Source organism: Pungitius pungitius, chromosome 4, assembly GCF_949316345.1.
Source record: "Pungitius pungitius chromosome 4, fPunPun2.1, whole genome shotgun sequence".
NCBI lineage: Eukaryota > Metazoa > Chordata > Actinopteri > Perciformes > Gasterosteidae > Pungitius > Pungitius pungitius.
In genome coordinates this window covers 16,955,640-16,973,284 of record NC_084903.1, presented here as the reverse complement: position 1 = coordinate 16,973,284, position 17,645 = coordinate 16,955,640, and the positions used below count along the sequence as shown (strand labels likewise).

General features: G+C 41.5%; 1 protein-coding gene across 4 annotated transcripts; it reads right to left on the bottom strand.

The window, feature by feature from the left end:
• Positions 1-232: 232 nt before the first annotated feature.
• On the bottom strand, positions 233-17,633 carry lpin1a (lipin 1a). 4 transcript variants are annotated; one of them, XM_037487222.2, is made up of 24 exons: positions 17,453-17,633; positions 10,509-10,709; positions 9,866-9,961; positions 8,411-8,507; positions 8,094-8,322; positions 7,776-7,835; positions 7,481-7,573; positions 7,192-7,306; positions 6,403-6,631; positions 6,142-6,294; positions 5,776-5,869; positions 5,295-5,497; positions 5,069-5,162; positions 4,685-4,754; positions 3,954-4,040; positions 3,495-3,587; positions 3,215-3,288; positions 2,971-3,100; positions 2,749-2,897; positions 2,514-2,600; positions 2,190-2,342; positions 1,958-2,072; positions 1,748-1,851; positions 233-1,618 (listed from the first exon to the last, which is right to left on the bottom strand). In XM_037487222.2, the coding sequence occupies exons 1-24, from the start codon at positions 17,534-17,536 to the stop codon at positions 1,462-1,464; spliced, it is 2,967 nt and encodes a 988-aa protein (XP_037343119.2). In that variant the 5' UTR covers positions 17,537-17,633; the 3' UTR covers positions 233-1,461. The 4 variants fall into 4 exon arrangements, with proteins under 4 accessions (XP_037343119.2, XP_037343134.2, XP_037343127.2 ...); XM_037487237.2 differs by lacking the exon at positions 17,453-17,633 and adding an exon at positions 13,172-14,721; XM_037487230.2 differs by lacking the exon at positions 3,954-4,040 and having other exon boundaries at positions 17,453-17,632.
• Positions 17,634-17,645: the final 12 nt, after the last annotated feature.

The window sequence follows — 17,645 nt, the reverse complement described above, 5'->3', positions numbered from 1 at the left end:
AACAGGACAGAAAAACTGGATCAAGATCCATATCAACACAAACACACTCTGCATAACTGGTCAAGAGTTTCTATACATCTTTCACAGAAAGAATAAAATAACAGATGATTTAATTTAAATGTTTGGGAATCCTTGGGTCCCTTAACAGACAATACCAAAGCGATGCGCTTCACTACAAAGATCAGGTGACAGTGATCTTTACATCTAAATCATTTTGCATCGTATTTTTACATCAGCATGCGCCCTACACATCTCTTCTGTTAAAACAATTCACACAGGTCTACCCAACGGCATATGAACATCAACAGTTCAAAAGGTTAATTCCCCATTAGTTTTCTTTTAGCTTCTATAGTAATTTCATTGATTGATTTACGTTATAAATAATTAAATGTAATAACATACATGCTAAGTCAATTATATTCTACATTGCAGGGTTTTCACTGGTAGTCATTTGCATTCATCTTGTGCTTCTTCACTGAGCATCTTTCCCCTTTCACAGCACAGTCAGCAGGCCACGCACATTTAGCTGGACCTGCAAAGTAGTTTGCCTTAGAAATATTAATGGATACAGTAGCTGTGCTCTTTTTTGCATGTTCTGGATGGCTTAATGTTATGTTATGTTGTCAAATGTTATGTTATAGGGTGTTTAAGTAGCAACTTGTTGTGCTGTATTGTACTAGAGGTCAGAAAAGATTACAACAGCTACATACCTGGGCCAGGTGTAACCAAGGCTATCTATCTCTTCTTACTATTTGGTGTATATATTGCATATGATAAGTAAAATGTATAATTTGCTTCCTTAAAATGAACGATGCACCAACAGGTTAGAGGTTCTAAAAGCTGAACGGTACATGTCTTTAATGTTTTATTATGGATTGTTGAAGCTTGTCCGGCGTAGAATCTGCGAATCGGTAAATATCGTAAATATCTGTGTTGTTATCTAATTTGTAAGGTGGGTCCTTACATTTCAGTAAGATTATTAGTTACTATTTAAAGAGCTTTTTCAGGGTGATACAAGAAAGAAGGGATGGCCAGGGATCCCAGGTTCAGTGCAGTGTGAGTCTGTGCACGTTAAAATGAATGTCATGTGACTGTTTGACAGCATTGAGCAATTTGTCACTTAGCCCTCTCACAAGCAAGTGTCAAAATTCAGCCACGATTTCTTTTCTTTATAAAAAGAAATCCGTAGTCTTATTTTCAATGAACCCTGAAATCTGCTTGTATGCTGCCTGTTCACTGGTGGCAAGGTGGTTGGTCCAAGTGGCATATTGAATATCAGTAGTCGCAGTAACTTATCTGAAATCCTTAATCCTTGAGTGAGCTGGCGGTTCAGTAGTTTATCAGAAAAGGTTCTTTGATTTTAAAATAACCAACACCTTCACTCGGAAACTGGGCTGTCGACTTTACGTTGAATTAAGAAACCAACGCCGCCCCCAGCCCCGCACTCAAGGACCTATTTTCTCAGCGTGTCTCAAGGGTCTGCGGGTCTTCTTCTTGCTCGTTGGTGGCGTCAGGAATTTGTTCACGCCAGTAGTTGACCTGGTCGAAAGTGTCAGCTTCCCCTTCCAGAGCCAGGACCGGGAAGTCATGGTCAACCATCTCGCACAGACGCTCGAAGCTGAGGGGGACACACCGGAAATGATTTCATGAGTTCAAGCATAATTTAGACGTCAAACATCTGCAAACACGTGGGTCCAGAGTCAGATCACATGGATGTGAATCCAGCGAAAGAGACGATATATCTTACGAAGAGATATTGGTTTTGGCGTGCTCCTGTATCAGCTCTCCCTTGGGATTGACAGTGAATATCCGGTTCAGCGGAACGCCCACCTCCTTGTAGGAATACACATCCTGAAATCATACATCAAACAATTAGTATCACTACCAAAAAGGAAGAAGTACCAACCAAATGATTAGGAAATACATGCATGTACATGTTCACGTGCAGCCGTCTCACCGTCGCTCTGTTGCCGAAAGCAGCGTAGAAAGGCTCAGTGTTGGGTAAGAACAGATGCTTTATGTCTCCGAGACATTCAATCTTAAACTTCTCTGGTTTCTTCTCAATCACCTCCCTGAACAACACAAAATATAACAAATATAACATCTACTGGAAAAAAGGGTTTTCCTTGATTAATACCAAATTCTTACTACTTGAGAGTAGCATTTTGTATTGGGAGTGTGTACCTGACCTGTGTAAGGCAGAAAAAAGGCTGCTGGGACTGAGCAGCACGGGGCCTATTGGCAGCATGGTACCCCTCTCGTTGACCCAGTGCAGATATCCGCGTGTCATGTCAGCCATGCCGATGGCCCTCGCTGAGCAGTACATGAATTTATATCCATTCCTATGACACAAAAGACAGTGCTTATACTAAGACGTGCACCCATATTTCAATTAGGAATGATTAGACTTCCATTTGTAGTGAAAAACTAAATGATTCAACTTTGTTATCATTTTTTTATTGATTGCTTTAAATTGACAAATTACACCGCACAAATGAAAAAGTAGCACTCACAGGCTGACTTTGTGGTAGAGCCGTGCAATGCCCTGGTGGGTCCAGTCTTTACCTAGTGTGGGGAGGATGTGACCAAGGGTGTCTGACCTAAAGTGTGACAAACGAAAGGCAACATCGCACAATAAATACAGGTACACTTAAAGAGGCAAAGCACCCACGAGTTGAACAACCTTCTGTTGTATTGGGTTTGTAGATCTCTTACAGCTGGACTATCTCTATGAACGGCCCTCCTCACCTGGTAATGGTACCATCAATATCCGAGATGACTATCTTGTCATCCCAGCTCCAAAGATAGATCGTGCCGCGGCAACGGCAGGTGCCCTGATACTGAGTGGTCACGCTGAACACCACGTCATTAGGACCTTCCTTCAGCTGCAGGCCTGCCTGTAAACACACGACCATCCTTCATTCCAGTGTCCGTTCCAGCGCAGCGGAATAAAACAGCAGTGACACATACCAGTTGCTCCGAGGTTAGCCGAAGAGTCTTCTTAAAACAGACGCTGCCAGGGAGCTCCGATTGGCAGGATCCTGACGCCTGGATGGACAATGCGTGGTCCTCATCACTGGAGGACGACTCGTCCTTCATCCTGAAAAAGACAAACAACTTGGTGGAACTTGGTTGAAGAACGGTAGCAATGAGAAAGAAATATTTTGTTTTAAAGAGAAAAAAGAAAAGAAGCAAAAACGTGGTCTGAAGTTACCTGTTTCCTGCGGGCAGAGCGAGTGAGCCCTCTCCACCTTCTCCACCTTCTCCACCTGCTTCAGTCACGGATTCCTGAAGTGCACAAATGTTCCAAAAGTTCCAAACTGGTTCAATCAACCGAAAACCTTGTTTGGCGTGTTATTGTGAGTCTAGCAACCTTTGGCTTTCTCATTTGTCCTATTTGACACTCTTTACAGTGTAAATAGTAAAAAGGCTTAACACGAATCACATTTCATTTTTTAGGAGCTCACTTATAATACGTGTACATCTGCACTTACTGATTTGGAGTCGCTATTCCGGCTCCTCCACGAGAACCACCAGCGTCCTCCTTTCTTTGGCATCTTCTCCTTCATGATGTTCTCCACTGACGCCTGAAGACAACCATGCACAACTCAAAACTGACTGAAAATTCAACACAAAACTGGTATAGAAATAACTCAAAACAAAGTGATGCACAAAACACAGGCACACCCATGATCAAATGACGAGAAATCACAAAAAAGTATGATAGTAAAACAAAGATCCTGGAGAAAATCCACACAAAACTCCAACTAAATCCGCAAAATGAAGAGGTGTACAGGTGGATTTTCAATGATACAAACAAAAAGAAGGCAGTGACTGGAGCAGCGGGGAAAGCAAACAAAGACACACCACAAGAAAGGAGAGAGAGACATGGTGGCCAGGGGTGAACACACATGCTGTGACCAACACTTGAGCAAAGCAAGAAAACGGCGTACAGGCCGGGAGGCGCCAGAGCCAAACAGGCCGGGGAGGCAGTACGAGAAGAGCCCGAAAGCAGAAAACACGTAGCTCAGACACGAACACTTGGTACACACAAAGATGGCAGGGATGTTGGGACACAGAAAAATAAGGCGGGGGATAAAGACATGACATTATTAGTATCAGTAACAATACTGTCAGCTTTGTCCATTGCAGTTGGTGCCGCAGATAAAATACAATTTTTACAATAACTAAAAAGTTTGAATTTGGATTATTTTGAGAGCCAGAAACAAATGTGCACACATCACCTAGTAGAATCGGGTTGGCTTTTTGATGAAATTATCAGAGGACACTGGCAGTTGACAAAACTGCAGTGACACGTCAGACTAGAGAGAATTACTACTAATTAATGATTGCAAAATGCTGGCAGTATACAGGAGAAAGTGTTGGGGGAGGTTGTGCAATACTACAAAAAATACGACACAAAGCACCACACACAAATTAATTATAGTATAATCAAATTAAAGTAATCAGATAACATAATAATTGTAATTTATTATGGGTAGTCCAAGCATTCATTCTATACTGTGCAGATTTACCTGTAAGGACAGGAATGTGTAGCCCCACGTGTTTTATTTATTTTTCTCAAGTTAAATAAATACTGAATCCATAATATCATGTCATAAAACATACAGTGAACTGGGAACAAATGAATGTGAATATTGAGGTATTGCTGTGGCGGTCTTACCTGTGGCAGCGGTTTCTGATAGACCTGCATGGCCAACATGACAGGAGCTGCTGTGCTCCAGTTGTAGTACCTACAAAAGATGAGAGAGGGAGCTAGAAGCACTTTTTTACACCTCAGTTCTATTTGACGAAAGACAACTGTCATACATACACATAAATATATATGTCCTCTCCAGTCTTTCTGCTAACAATTCTCCTCGGCTGCTTTGGCTAACTTCACGTTTAAAGTAAACACAAGACAGTTGTATTCATCTTTTTATCTTCCATCAGGCAAATAAGCAGATTTCCCCGTATGAGTAACTATTCTGTTTAGCTCAATAGGCATTACCATGTCTAGTGTGAACAGCACTTAGGTAGTGTGTAGCTTCGGTGTAGCTGTACATACTTGCTTCCTATCTTGACCACCAGGTTTGGATCGTCGATTATAGAAGGATTTTCAGAGAACTTCTGGAAGGAAATTGCCCTCTCCTGGAACTGCTCTGTGGCGTTAAATACACAGAAACACGGTACATATGGAGGCAAGAACATTCACACGTAGACAGACTTTAATCTTTAATCACAGGGGTTGAGCAAAAATGTAACCTTATTTTTTGCACATTCCTTTTTCCTACCTCTTGTGATCTCGCTGTTGTCAGTGAGTCCTCCGCACAGAGATATGGCCACGTGAGGCAGGTCCCCGACTTGGTCGGACAAACTGTCCACGCCGCTGTCCACCCCACTGCTGCCCACTGACTGTGGGGACTGATTTGCACTCCGCACTCCCATCGCCATCATCAGCTCGGAGTCCCCTCTCATTGAGCTGCCGCCTGCGTCACTGAGGAAAGGGTTTGTTAGTAAAGTAGCTTTAAACAGCTTACCCGGTTATTTAACTGTAATAATAAATGTTCAGAATACAACTTGGCCCATATCTCTGATTATTTCAAAATGAGCATATTTGTTTCATGGATCCTGCACTTTTTTTCTCGTATGTAAAATAGATGCAATGTACAAGCACATGAAAGATCTTTATGAAGTAGGTACGTGTATTTGAATGGAATATATTTAGTAAAAAGCATGCAAACATTTTGCACATGTAAATGTAGCTTACAGAACCTTTTGGGGAAGTACAGAGCAGCTACTTCAGGCTCCAGCTCTGTAATATCGTCCAGGTAAACGCCATCAGAACCGAGGTGTTGGCTTCTCTTTTCTAATAAAGGACAACATTACACATAGTCAGTATCAGTAGCATGATAATGCTAAGGAGTTTTTAAGCAGTTCTTGCAGCACTATGGATGGCATTGACCCAAAATGAAATCTCCAATTCATGCAAACCATGTTTTCCCTTTTTCTGTGGGTTAGTGTGTTTTACATTGGCAGAATTTGTGCAATAAAATAACATTATAAACAGACTTTTGGCTTCATAATTTCTGATTCCATGAGCACACTGTTGTTGTTTAGTGCCTGAGATGGAGCACATACCTTTCCTCTTGGATGGAGAATCTGTACTTCTAATGGGACTTCTTCTATTCTCAAATTCATCAAGACGATCAAGGAGAATCCTGGGAGACACTGAACAGGCCGTGAAGCCCTCCAGCTCCGGACATAATGGACCGACACATTCCACCTCTCTCGCTACAGCAAGAAAACAGAGTTTAGAATGAATCGATGCATTAAAACCAGCTCATGGGTCAACAAAATATACTGGATCATTTTTCTCTCCTATAAAGCTAGAGTGCTCACCTTCAGCCGTGCCCTCAGTCTTGGTGGGCAGTTCCACCACGGCTCCATCGTTGCTCTCCTCGGTGTCCTTGGCCCCATCGTGAGCAGCGGTCTCCCCTGGCCGGGGAGCCTGGAGAGCAAAGGAGGGCGACTCCGTGTCACTGACGGCTCTGAAATGAGTGGCGGCTGACACTGGGATGGAGAGCGCTCCGGCCGGGTTCTTCTTCTGGAGGGAAGTCAAGAAGGGTGGCTGTGAAGGAGAAAGAGATCCAACTTGTTACACAATATGTTTGTCTTCTGTTCAAATATACCTCATCTCCATGTAGCTTTTCTAATAAAAAAAAATGCACTTAATTGCATCTTTTAGAAGATCACTACCAGTGAATGTTTCTAGAGCCAGCGACCTGTTAGCTTAGCTTAGCATAAAGAAATAGGAAATTCTGTCCCTCGTTAACAGTTTCCACTCAAATGAAACTCTAAATCTCACTTATAAACACATTATATTTAATTTCTTTAATTCGTACAAGCAGCACGGCATAATAACTTGCAGATAGACACATCCCTTTTTCACTTAATGTTTGGTGACTTTCTTAAATCATTGTTTGCCTGGCAACTGCTGAACTGTTAAACAATGAGCTTCATAGGGTCAAGAAGGCTGGCAAGCTGTTCCTTGTTTTCGTGCTAAGCTAATTCACTAAGACATGTCAAACTTCTCTTTTAATGAAAACCAATACAAGTCACATATGGTTTTGAAACGTGAATACAATATGTAAGTGTGATGAGGTGCTGAATGCGTGTGTGAGTAAATACCTGAGCCGCTTGTGGAAGTTCCCCCCAAGTCCACAACATCTCAGGGTTGTCTTTGCTCCCATTGGTCAGCTCTGAGTCGCTCTTTGGTGTTGAAGACCTAGAATTGCCGGGGCTGCTGGGAAAGTGAAAGATACTTAATTATATCTATTTTTACAGATAAAGTACCTTTGACATACATGATCAAGTTCAAAATATAAATAAATATAAATAATTCCAAAATGTCAGATCCAAATTTTTCCTTCATCAACTCATTTCCAGCATTTAGTGAGGGACAAATTGTAGATGATACCTAAGAGGGGTGGAAAAGTGAGAAGTCGTCTGCGGACAAGAGATGGACAGACCACAGGTTGGAGGGATTGAGAGATTTTCCTTAATCGTCTGACTAAAGAAAGATAGAAAGACACAGAAAAAATGAGTAGACAGAAAGAGTGAGTGAGAAACAGTAAATAATCTTTACTTAAAATAAATGGAAAATGCTCTGTACAAGATAAATGGAATTAGAAAAGCAATAGGGGATAGTAAGAGTACATGAAACAGTTAACAGTTAAGTGTAAGACTTCAGATGATTAGTTTGAAAGGAATACCTCTTTGAACACATCCAATCGCTGCTGTGCTTTGTCGCCCCCTGATCTCCATACGCAGGTCTGAACACAGACACACACATGCAGGGACATGTCACTTACATGCATACACACATTACTTTACAGCGTGCGCACATCATAGTATTTAAATACTGTTGAAGTACACATTACAGTAATTCTCATCCACATGAATTGTTAATAATCATTTAATTTGAGCCATCAAAATGATCATTATAATATCTTACACACCATCAACAACAACAACAACAATAACAGCATATCAACAATGTGAATCTGTCACTTGCACGCACACATACACACCTGTTGTCTCCGTCTCTCTCCTCATCCGAGCTCAAGTCAATAGTAAACATGTCCTGGTCCTCAGAGAACTCTCCCCCGCTCTCCTCTCTCCTCCCTCCTCCTCCTCCTCCTCCCCCGCCTGCCTCTGGCCGTGTCTTCTTCCTCCTCTTCCTCCTCTTCTTGATGATCCCTCCATCACTTTGCTGCTGTCCTAGGCTCTGGATAGCAAGTGAGCTGCAGAGGATGGCGTCTATGTGGCGTGATAAGGTAAACTGTTAGGAAAGCACACACACACGTTTTCACAAGTTCCTACATTCATTATTTTTAACAGGGGTTACCATGGTGACGAGAACTGCGCCTTCCAAAATGGGACTCCATTAACTCTGCCCCGGTTGACATGATGGGCGATGTTGCTAGGTAGGACGGAACGATTTCCTGTCAACATAGAGAGGACACATCATTTCAGCAAGTTGACATACACATTGTTGATCTTTTTCCATTCCAAACGGAGCTGTTTGCCTGTTTCAGCCCAGTCTGTGTGCAGCTCAATGTAGGGAAAGGGAATTTGGCAAACCTATAAATAGCCCCCTGCTAATTTTCCACTGCGGAGGAAACGTTAGGAGAAGGGTTTTGACCGAGGGCCCAGACAGTGAGACGGACGCGGTTTAGAGAATTTATAAATAATTCTCTGTGTTTGTTTGAGTTTGATAAACTTTGATAAACTGATTAAATGTTTTCCCATTCATTGAGAACTGAGTCTTTATAATATTCTTGCAGGACACACTCAAAAGAGAAGCCACGGAACGACTGTTGGAGAAACTCTCCCAATCAGACAGTAAGTCATCAAAGGAGGATTAGTGCAATGTATTTCTTCAGATTACAAATTAGATCCTTCAGATTAAGAAATATTCCTCTTAACTCCTAACTGTGAATCGTAGCCAACTCGATTCCTGCTCCCCACTGATCCTTCTTTCCTTCCTTGCCCATCGTGCCCCTGACCCCCCAGCTTCCCATGAAGCCTTTGCCTAGCATTTTACAAATGATTCTACTACTAACTCCTACTCTGATAAATTGGAGTAAAAAGTGTCCAAAGACATCCATCTTGCTGCCAGTATCTGTTTCTCTATGTGATCACATCATTTGATCTGCTTCTTGATGATTCCGATTTTTTTATTTGTTGACTTTCTCTCTTTTCTTTCTCTCTTTTCCATCCTTACACCTCCTCCCCATCGTTTACTTGTCCCACTGTACTGCGTTGCTTACAGTAGAATGAATTTGTTGCTCCTAACCTGCAGTGCCTCTGCAGGTTTTTAAAGGATCAAGCTTATTTGTTTATGGAATACAAGGAAACATGTTTGTGGCATCCTGATGAATTCAATTATTAGTGCTGCAAGGCAGTATAAATGACTGTGTGGTGTTAGTATTTTATATTTCAAACTAGATTTGCCCGTTCATTCATATAATTTTTTACCTTTCAAAGTATAAACCTTATTAAATCAAACCAGGCCATTGGAAATTGTCCAGGCTGCTGTTGACTAAGATTATGACTTCCTTTTAATCACAAGAGAAGCTCTCATTTACTTAACATCTTTAAATGGTTCCATTAAGGTGATGTTGATTTACAAGAGAAATAAATAAACTCTAACTTTATTTTGTAAAATGTGTAACGATGTGTATTTGTAGCAATCCAATCAAGCACTTTCTAGTTTATTTTTGCAGCACATCAGATCTATGTGTTGCTGAGCTATGATCCAACCTGTGTGTGTTTGGGTTTACTGAGAGTGATGACTTACCATTGTGTTCTCAGCCTCTTCAACGAAGAAGGCCTCTCCGTTCTCCCCCAGCTTCATGTGCAAACTCACTGGCTCTCCGTTAATTTCTATGTCCACCTGCGGGAGAGGATAGCAGTTCTTAAAATATATACGTGTTCTCAACCTCAATGACACTGTCGATTTTGGATTTTGAGTCAACATAGTTGATGTTATGATAAAGTTATGTTACAGTCAAAAAATGTGTATAGTCTGTCTTATCATAGAAATGACTGTAGTTATGTGCGTGCCACTTTTAAAATGAAGAAAAATGCTTACATACAGAGTTGATGTGCTGTCATCCACTTGTATTGTAATTCCACATGTAATGAATTGCTGTTGGATTTTCAGCTATTACAACATGGTTTCTGGCTTGTTAAAATACTATACTACACATACAAGCTAATCTGGATTTTCCTGTTAAGTGTAAATTTGAAATGATAGGTATGTCCACATATTTGAATGCCAAATATTTTGTTTGTAAAACTTTTCTTTTCATTTGCTTTTCCTTTCATGCTGTTGTTACATTAGAAGTGCGAGCAACAGCAAAACTACACTGTACGTGCAGATTAAATAGAAAAAAGAGGATGAGTCAAAGTGCGAGGGAGGCAGCGAACCGTCATCTCACCACTTTCTCGCGGGAGCGCAGCACTCCCATCTTGCCGAAGCGTACGTGGAAGGGGGAGCAATGCAGGGAGCCGTCGGGCTGCCGGACCACGATGACGTCTATGCATCCAGACAGCGTCGCAGGGTTGAGCCCCCTGTAAAGCTCCTTGACCTGCACAAATACCTGGCCCGCCAACTGACCCACGTAGTTCATGGTCTCTAGCTGGAGACAGATTGGGAAAGAAAGAGGAAAGGTAGAGTTTTGCTTTACCTGATAAGCACCCCACTCAGGCAGGACAAATGCCCCTCAGTGGACCTGTTAACTGTCGGGGGGTCAAACTCTGGACGGATGAGATGTTTGTGTAAGGCCTTCTAGCCACATTGAAACACATTATTGATCCACTGAGTCCAATCACTGCCCACACGTGCCAGCCCGAGCACCATAAACAATGACTTTATTCTTCTGGCGTTGCTCAGCGTGTTGTCTTTTGATTGGTGTGTGGTTGCGTTGGTGTGAAAACATCCAGCTTTTTCGGAAAAAAAGAAGAAGAAGATGGTTTATTTATTTTTGGAAGGCAGATACACTCCATCTGGGACTAAAGTAATCACATGTTGCTGTGCCAGTCCCTGATCCAGAGCCTCTAAGGCTCTCTTTCTAGAATGCCAAACACGGCCCTGCAGAGAGGCACAGGCAGGGAGCCGCATTCACTGGGCTGTGAGATGAGAGGTTGTTGATTTGGTGTTCAGAGAAACACTGAGAATAATAAGAAAATATATTTAGAAGAGAAGTTAAAATAAATGAATAAATAAGTAGATATTTCATTATTTCATACAAATGTGTAATTATTTACAATACACATGTCAGACTACATTCTACACCAGCCAATAGGATTACTGCAGTTAGGACATCGATCAGCGTATTGGTCAAACTGATTTATTTTTTGTACATTGCAAAATTTCAAAAGATACTTTAAAGTCTTTCGCAATGCAAAAATAATTAATTATGTGCTTCAAACAGGTAGGTAAGGCATTGCTAGGCTGACACCTCAGAATCTGCTAAATGAGTTGGACGGAACCCACTCATAAGAAAAGGAAACAAAACCCTATGATTAAGAACAAAAGAATAAAGACAGAGGCAGATACAAAGGCAGAAAGAGAGGCCTGAAAAGGTAAGAGAAAAAGATTGCATTGACCGCCCCTTTTTATCTCCACCTGCCAACTGTTTGGGTCTCAGATACTATTCTCAGATACAACCCCCCCCCACATACTCACTTATCCTCACAGCGTGCCTATGGGACAGATGGCTCTATATTTTGGCAGACCATGTGAGAACATTAATATGAAGAGAGTGATTTGTTAACACCCATCAATTATTGTTAATCTCACAACAAGCCTCTTTCGCTCTAATGACCCAGCATTTTGAGGGAGGGTAAACTTAATCTTAACATCAGACTAGTTCAGACCTGTTCGCTATAGCTGCACAAGACACTACCACACTGTGTTCAGACTGAGCTTCCTGCCTCCTCTGCTAATATATTATATAAATGTATATTTAAATGTATTTACTGTGCACATAAATGTGAATCGATCGCATGTCCTTAAAAATAAACAGCAGTGCCGCTTCGATTTGTGAGACTTGAAGGTGAGACAATCCAAATCAGGGTTTCTAATCCAAATCACATTTGTCTAATTGAAGTGATACATAGCTTTGCATTTGCCTTGCTTGGCATTTAAAATGTTTTATGTTTTATGAATGAAAAACTCTGCAGTTCCCACCGTTTGCTGTTTTGACATTTGGACCCGTTCTTTCCTTATTCACTTTGACTTATTGCTTAATAACTGGGAGTGGGACTTTTAACATACAATTGCATAACCTTTTGACCCCTTCAGTCTTTTTCTAAATGTGTCTCACAAACACACATGCACGTGAACACATTAGTAGACATGCCACAAATCTGATATCACTGTCAACATCGACCATGTGCAAACCGACGGGTCTCTTAACACACACACACACACACATGCGCGCACACACACATTTCGGCAGAGCCTTGCCCAGTCGTCCAGCCAATCACGATGCTACTCCGTTATGTAATAGCCAATGACGGGACAATGCACAGGCTCATTCAATGTAATGCAGTACCATTTCAGTACTGCATTACAACAATAAAAGGCACCTTATAACGGCTGTTATTTCTGAGGCAAGAAAGCAACAACCCATGTGATGCCATCACATAAACAGCGAGGCGGACAGAGGGGACAGAATAGCTAAGAGATTTACAGACAGATCATGTGAACATGTATCCAATTACATCTATGAAATGAGTCTGTAGCCGCAGTTGGACTGACACCACAACCAAAAAGCTTCAAGGACAATCGAAGATCTTTGTTACTATGTATTTAGGTTTGACCGTACCCTCAATAAATAGGCAACGCACTTAGAAGGACGTGTGTTTTTGTGGACATGAAGCTGAATGGTAGATGAGAGGGCTCTGAGGTTGTGATTGTAGGTTCATGTAAACATCTGCACGCGGGGTGAGGCTCTGCAGTCTGCAGCCGAGCGTCACTCAAACAGCCGCAACCGACGTCCAAGCCAATGCTTACAAATACCGAATATATAGACTATTACGATGTTTAATATGCAACTAACGGCCGGAATCTCCACGATCCCACAAGACTACTTACATTAATTATCGATCTCGCGTTTCGCTCGGAAATCCTTGCGCCAGTCGAACGCTCCAACACACGTCCTCCCGTGGGTTAGTCCGTCACGTCTTCAGATGCAAACATGGTGCGTGACGCTTTTCTCGCATCTAATGTTGACATCTCCCCTCGAGCCTGCTTCGCTATTTAAACCACCGATAGAATATTCCTCCCACACTGCCTCCGACTACGAGCACCGAGCGATCTGGTTGGCTGAGGCGGCGATGACGTAACGCAATGTTGACAAAAAGATGTTGTCTTTTTTTTCTATTTATCAAGCAACTTTGATTCTAAGTGAAGATCTACTATTTCCGTATTTCCTAAACCTTGGGTGCAATTATTAACTTATGAAATCTATTATTGTCTATTAAGGTTTTGTACAGGATTTACATGTTGTAATTATGGCTTTATTAATGGATAGTAAATCAATTATTTATATGTTTTGGATCAGCTCTAACCCCTTTTACAGGACTAGTGTAGGGTTGCCATGTTGTGGCAGTGTTCATTCCTCAGTCAGTTTGCCACCTGGTTTGTTGTTTAAGCTTTAACCAACCCGACCCCTCGTGGGAATATTTGACCTCTACCTTTCTGGAAAAAAGCTGCAGAATATTTCGACCAAAGGTTCATATTAACGTTCTAACATTTACACCTGTAGATCTGACCATTAAAACTACCTTTATATGCGTTATCTGTAGTTGTGAGATGAATCGACTGTGTCTCAGTTTTCAAAATATAAATCTGTACTGTTGTCCTGACACATTGAAGCTATGTGAATATATTGTCCAACATATAGGGTTTTATTCTAAAATAGCATAGAATTAATTTACGCAAATTAATAATGGTCAAATTAAGCTGTTGAAATGGTCATGAAACTGTTTTAATGTGGAAATCTAATTCATCACAGAATACTGCAACATTTTACCCAATCTTTGTGTAATACGGTAATTATTCAAGAAGCTCCACTTAAGCCACAATTAAAAGATCTTAGGGAATCAACTTGTTTGATGATGTTGGAAGAGAAGATTGATTAGACACTGATTTTAAATTGGCATTGATCATATCATCTGACACTCAAGCTCAAACTATCAAACTATCAAAATATCAAACAGATTTAAGGAAAATTGAAAATTACAGTGTGTTTTTTTTCTGCAGCTGTTACTTCTGTATCTCTTTCCAGGAGGCAGCAGGGAGAACAGTCTGTTGTAGAGGTGGTTACTGTCTTTAAATATCTCCTTATCTATTCAGAGGCTCCTCAGCGTTGCTCTTTACACGGGTGCCAACAATGTTCTGAGCGGTTTAATCACAACCCTCTCGTCTCATTCCTCCTGTGCCCGTTTCTAATGTTTACAGTCAGTCTTTCTTCTCTGTAAAAGGTGACGAGAGCTTCTCTGTGTTCGATTTATCACTCCGTTTCATTGGGAAGGTTCTTTTGAAGGCTGAGCAACAATCAACAAACAACATGAAGCACCCCATCAGAATGTGGGCGAATGCCACAGGGAGGTCGTTTAAGGTAGTAGAACGACGTTGGCTAACTCAACGAATGTGAGCACACTACACTGGGACAGTGATACTTTAAAAACATCAGTGTTGACATCAGTTAGCACATGTTCTTAGTACATTATGTTATGAGGGCCAGCACTTTTCTTTATTCACTTTTATCAGGGTTCTTCGTACATGTACATATTTGAATATGCTCTTTAGAAAAATACAATAAGGCTGCAGACTGATACCAATGCATGTCCTAGTAAATAAAAGAAGACGATGCAAATGTGTTTCTGTAGAAAAAATAGATTGACGCAGAGAGGGAAGTTGCAGCAGAGAGCAATCACAAATATGAGGGCAAAATCAATAATAGAATCATTTCTACCGTGTCAATGACACTTTCGATCTGCATAAATAGGCATGCAAATGTTCTATTCTTATTCAACAGCGACGATGCTGCCAGACCAAAATATACTCCTGAGAATAGTCTGAGCAGTTAAGCCTGCCATATGTGTTTTGCTGTTATGTAAAGCTTTAATGCATGACAGAAAATAGAAATTCCTTCAGCAAAACAAAAACATTACAGTTAAAAAGATGCTGCACAAACACACACAACTGAATCAGTTCTACTGGACATGATATCTAATCCTGAAAAGGTTTAGTTTTCTTTTTATCTTCTAATGTACGTTGCTGACTTCTGTAATCAGATCATAGGGCGATTATGTAAGGTGCTATTCCCTGACCTCAGAGTCGAGTCCGAACGCATAGTTCCAACTTTAGAGGAATAAAAAAGAACCCCTGGCTGGGTCTCATTGCTTTTGTTGTTGTTGTTGTTGATGTTGCGCAATGATTGTGAGAAGCAGCGACCCCACCTTTACACTCCCAACATGGTAATGTGATACACACAGCACACACGGTTACTCACACAGTAAAAGAGAAAAAGTTGGGAGTTTCAAGCAATGTAATGTTTATGACTCGTTAAAGGCATTTCCGCTGCCAATCCATATTTGTATATACGTTTGCAGTGTAACAGTTAAACATTAAACATGAAACACACACACAGACACACACACACAATCAGCAGCAGGCAGCTGGAGTGGGAACAAGGAAACACGTGTTGGGTTTTCTAAGAACTGAGCTATTCAACAGGGAGCAACCAGTGGCCAACTAGAGGGGGAAAGGGGGGGTGGGGGGGGGTCTGCACAGAGAGAATATGGAGATAGGACAGAAGCAGAGAGAGATAATTTGCAGAATGTTCTTGTTGGTGGGAATGTGTGAACAACAAAGTTATAGAGCTGTGAGAGTAAAGAAAACTAGTTTATTTACTCACACTGTGGAGAACTACTGTATGCCTAAGTAAAAACAGTTTTATCTATAATTAAAATATTTCCTTGATTACAGTTTATGTACTTCTTTATTTATGTGAGTATATATGAATTCAATAAAGGATTATCTTATATTAAGCATGGAACTGTATGTGTCCATATATGTGCATGTTAGCGTGTGTGTCTGTTTCAGTTAGTGCATGTGTGTGTTGTGAGATATATGTGTTCCTGGTACCGCCATGCGGGGTCGACTAATGCCAGACACGTGACAGGGAGAGAGAGAGAGAGAGAGAGAGAGAGAGAGAGGGAGAGAGAGAGAGAGAGAGAGAGAGAGGGGGAGAAAAGGTGGTTTGCTGTTTCAGGGGTTGTCGGATCTCTAGTGTGAGGAATGCAGTCTTGTCATTGGCACACAAGGGGGGAGTTAATGGAGGTGGGGGAGAGGGGAGGATGGGGCAGGGGGAATGGCTGTATGAGCCAATCAGAAGGCTGCCTGGGCCCCACTTCACAACTAAACAACTGCACCCACTCCTAGAAGAAGAAGAAGTCCCAACAGACATGCAAAAAAACCCGACTTACCAGTGTTTCCTGTCTTTCCTCACTGAGCCACTCACTACCTCCGCATTTTGGGACTGTTATGTAATAACCTCGTTGTGGTGTCATATGCCTTTATAGGAACCAGTGTGGGCTTGAGGTCATGCGGGGAGAAATGAGATGTTGATCTAGCACATGGTTATGTTGTAAACACACGCAAATGGTCGGATGTTGACGTGTTGTTTGATAACAGTCTTTAAAAGGAGGTTCGCTTTAAGATGTTTATCTTGATCTGCCACGTCAGTAAGTGCTCACAAAAGCACAATTCCACTGTTTTCGCTGAAGTAGAAATTCTAAATCAGAACTTCCAAGTGAAGGACTCAGCCTCGCTTTCTAGGAAAGCAAGTGAAGGACCTCTGACCAGGAGGCAGGGGGGGCGGGGGGGGCTCCCTCATGTCCCTCACGTCTTTCTCCATTTCATACTGGCCTTTCAGTCACATTAGTACGACGAATGGTTGTTTTTCTTTTACGTTTCAATCAATGTTCTTAACTGGTCGTAAATCTCTGTGCTTTTTGTTTGGATGTTTTTAATGGTTTTATGTGAAGAACGTTGAATTGCCTTGTTGTTGAAATAGTGCTTAACAAATAAAATTGCCTTGCCTTGACTTACTACAGTTTGTGCTGCACTTTATGGAACAAATCTCCTTTACATATGAAAGCGATTGCATCTCTTCTTTCAAACTTTCTATATAGTTGTTATCAAGCTCAACTTAGCTCAAGATCCCTCCCCCCCCCCCATACACCTTGCTTTGAGATTGTCTTTCACCATTTCTATAGCCTTTCAAGAAACTCTTTCTTAAAATGAACAAATTGTAGCATATCATCATAGATGCTGATTAAAGAAATAAGGCTTGAGGATTGTTACCAGGGACCAGCTGTTGAAGGGGCTGCCATCCTCTCGGTGTCTGCTGAAGTCCAGCTCTTTTTCTTCCATGGCCCATCGCTCCATATCTCTTAATTTTTTTTTTATCGTCCAGGTGGTACGAAAGCTCCTCCGGGTGGTCCTGGATGGGTCCTTTGACTAAATGTGAGTAGTTGATGCTTGTGGGACATACTGG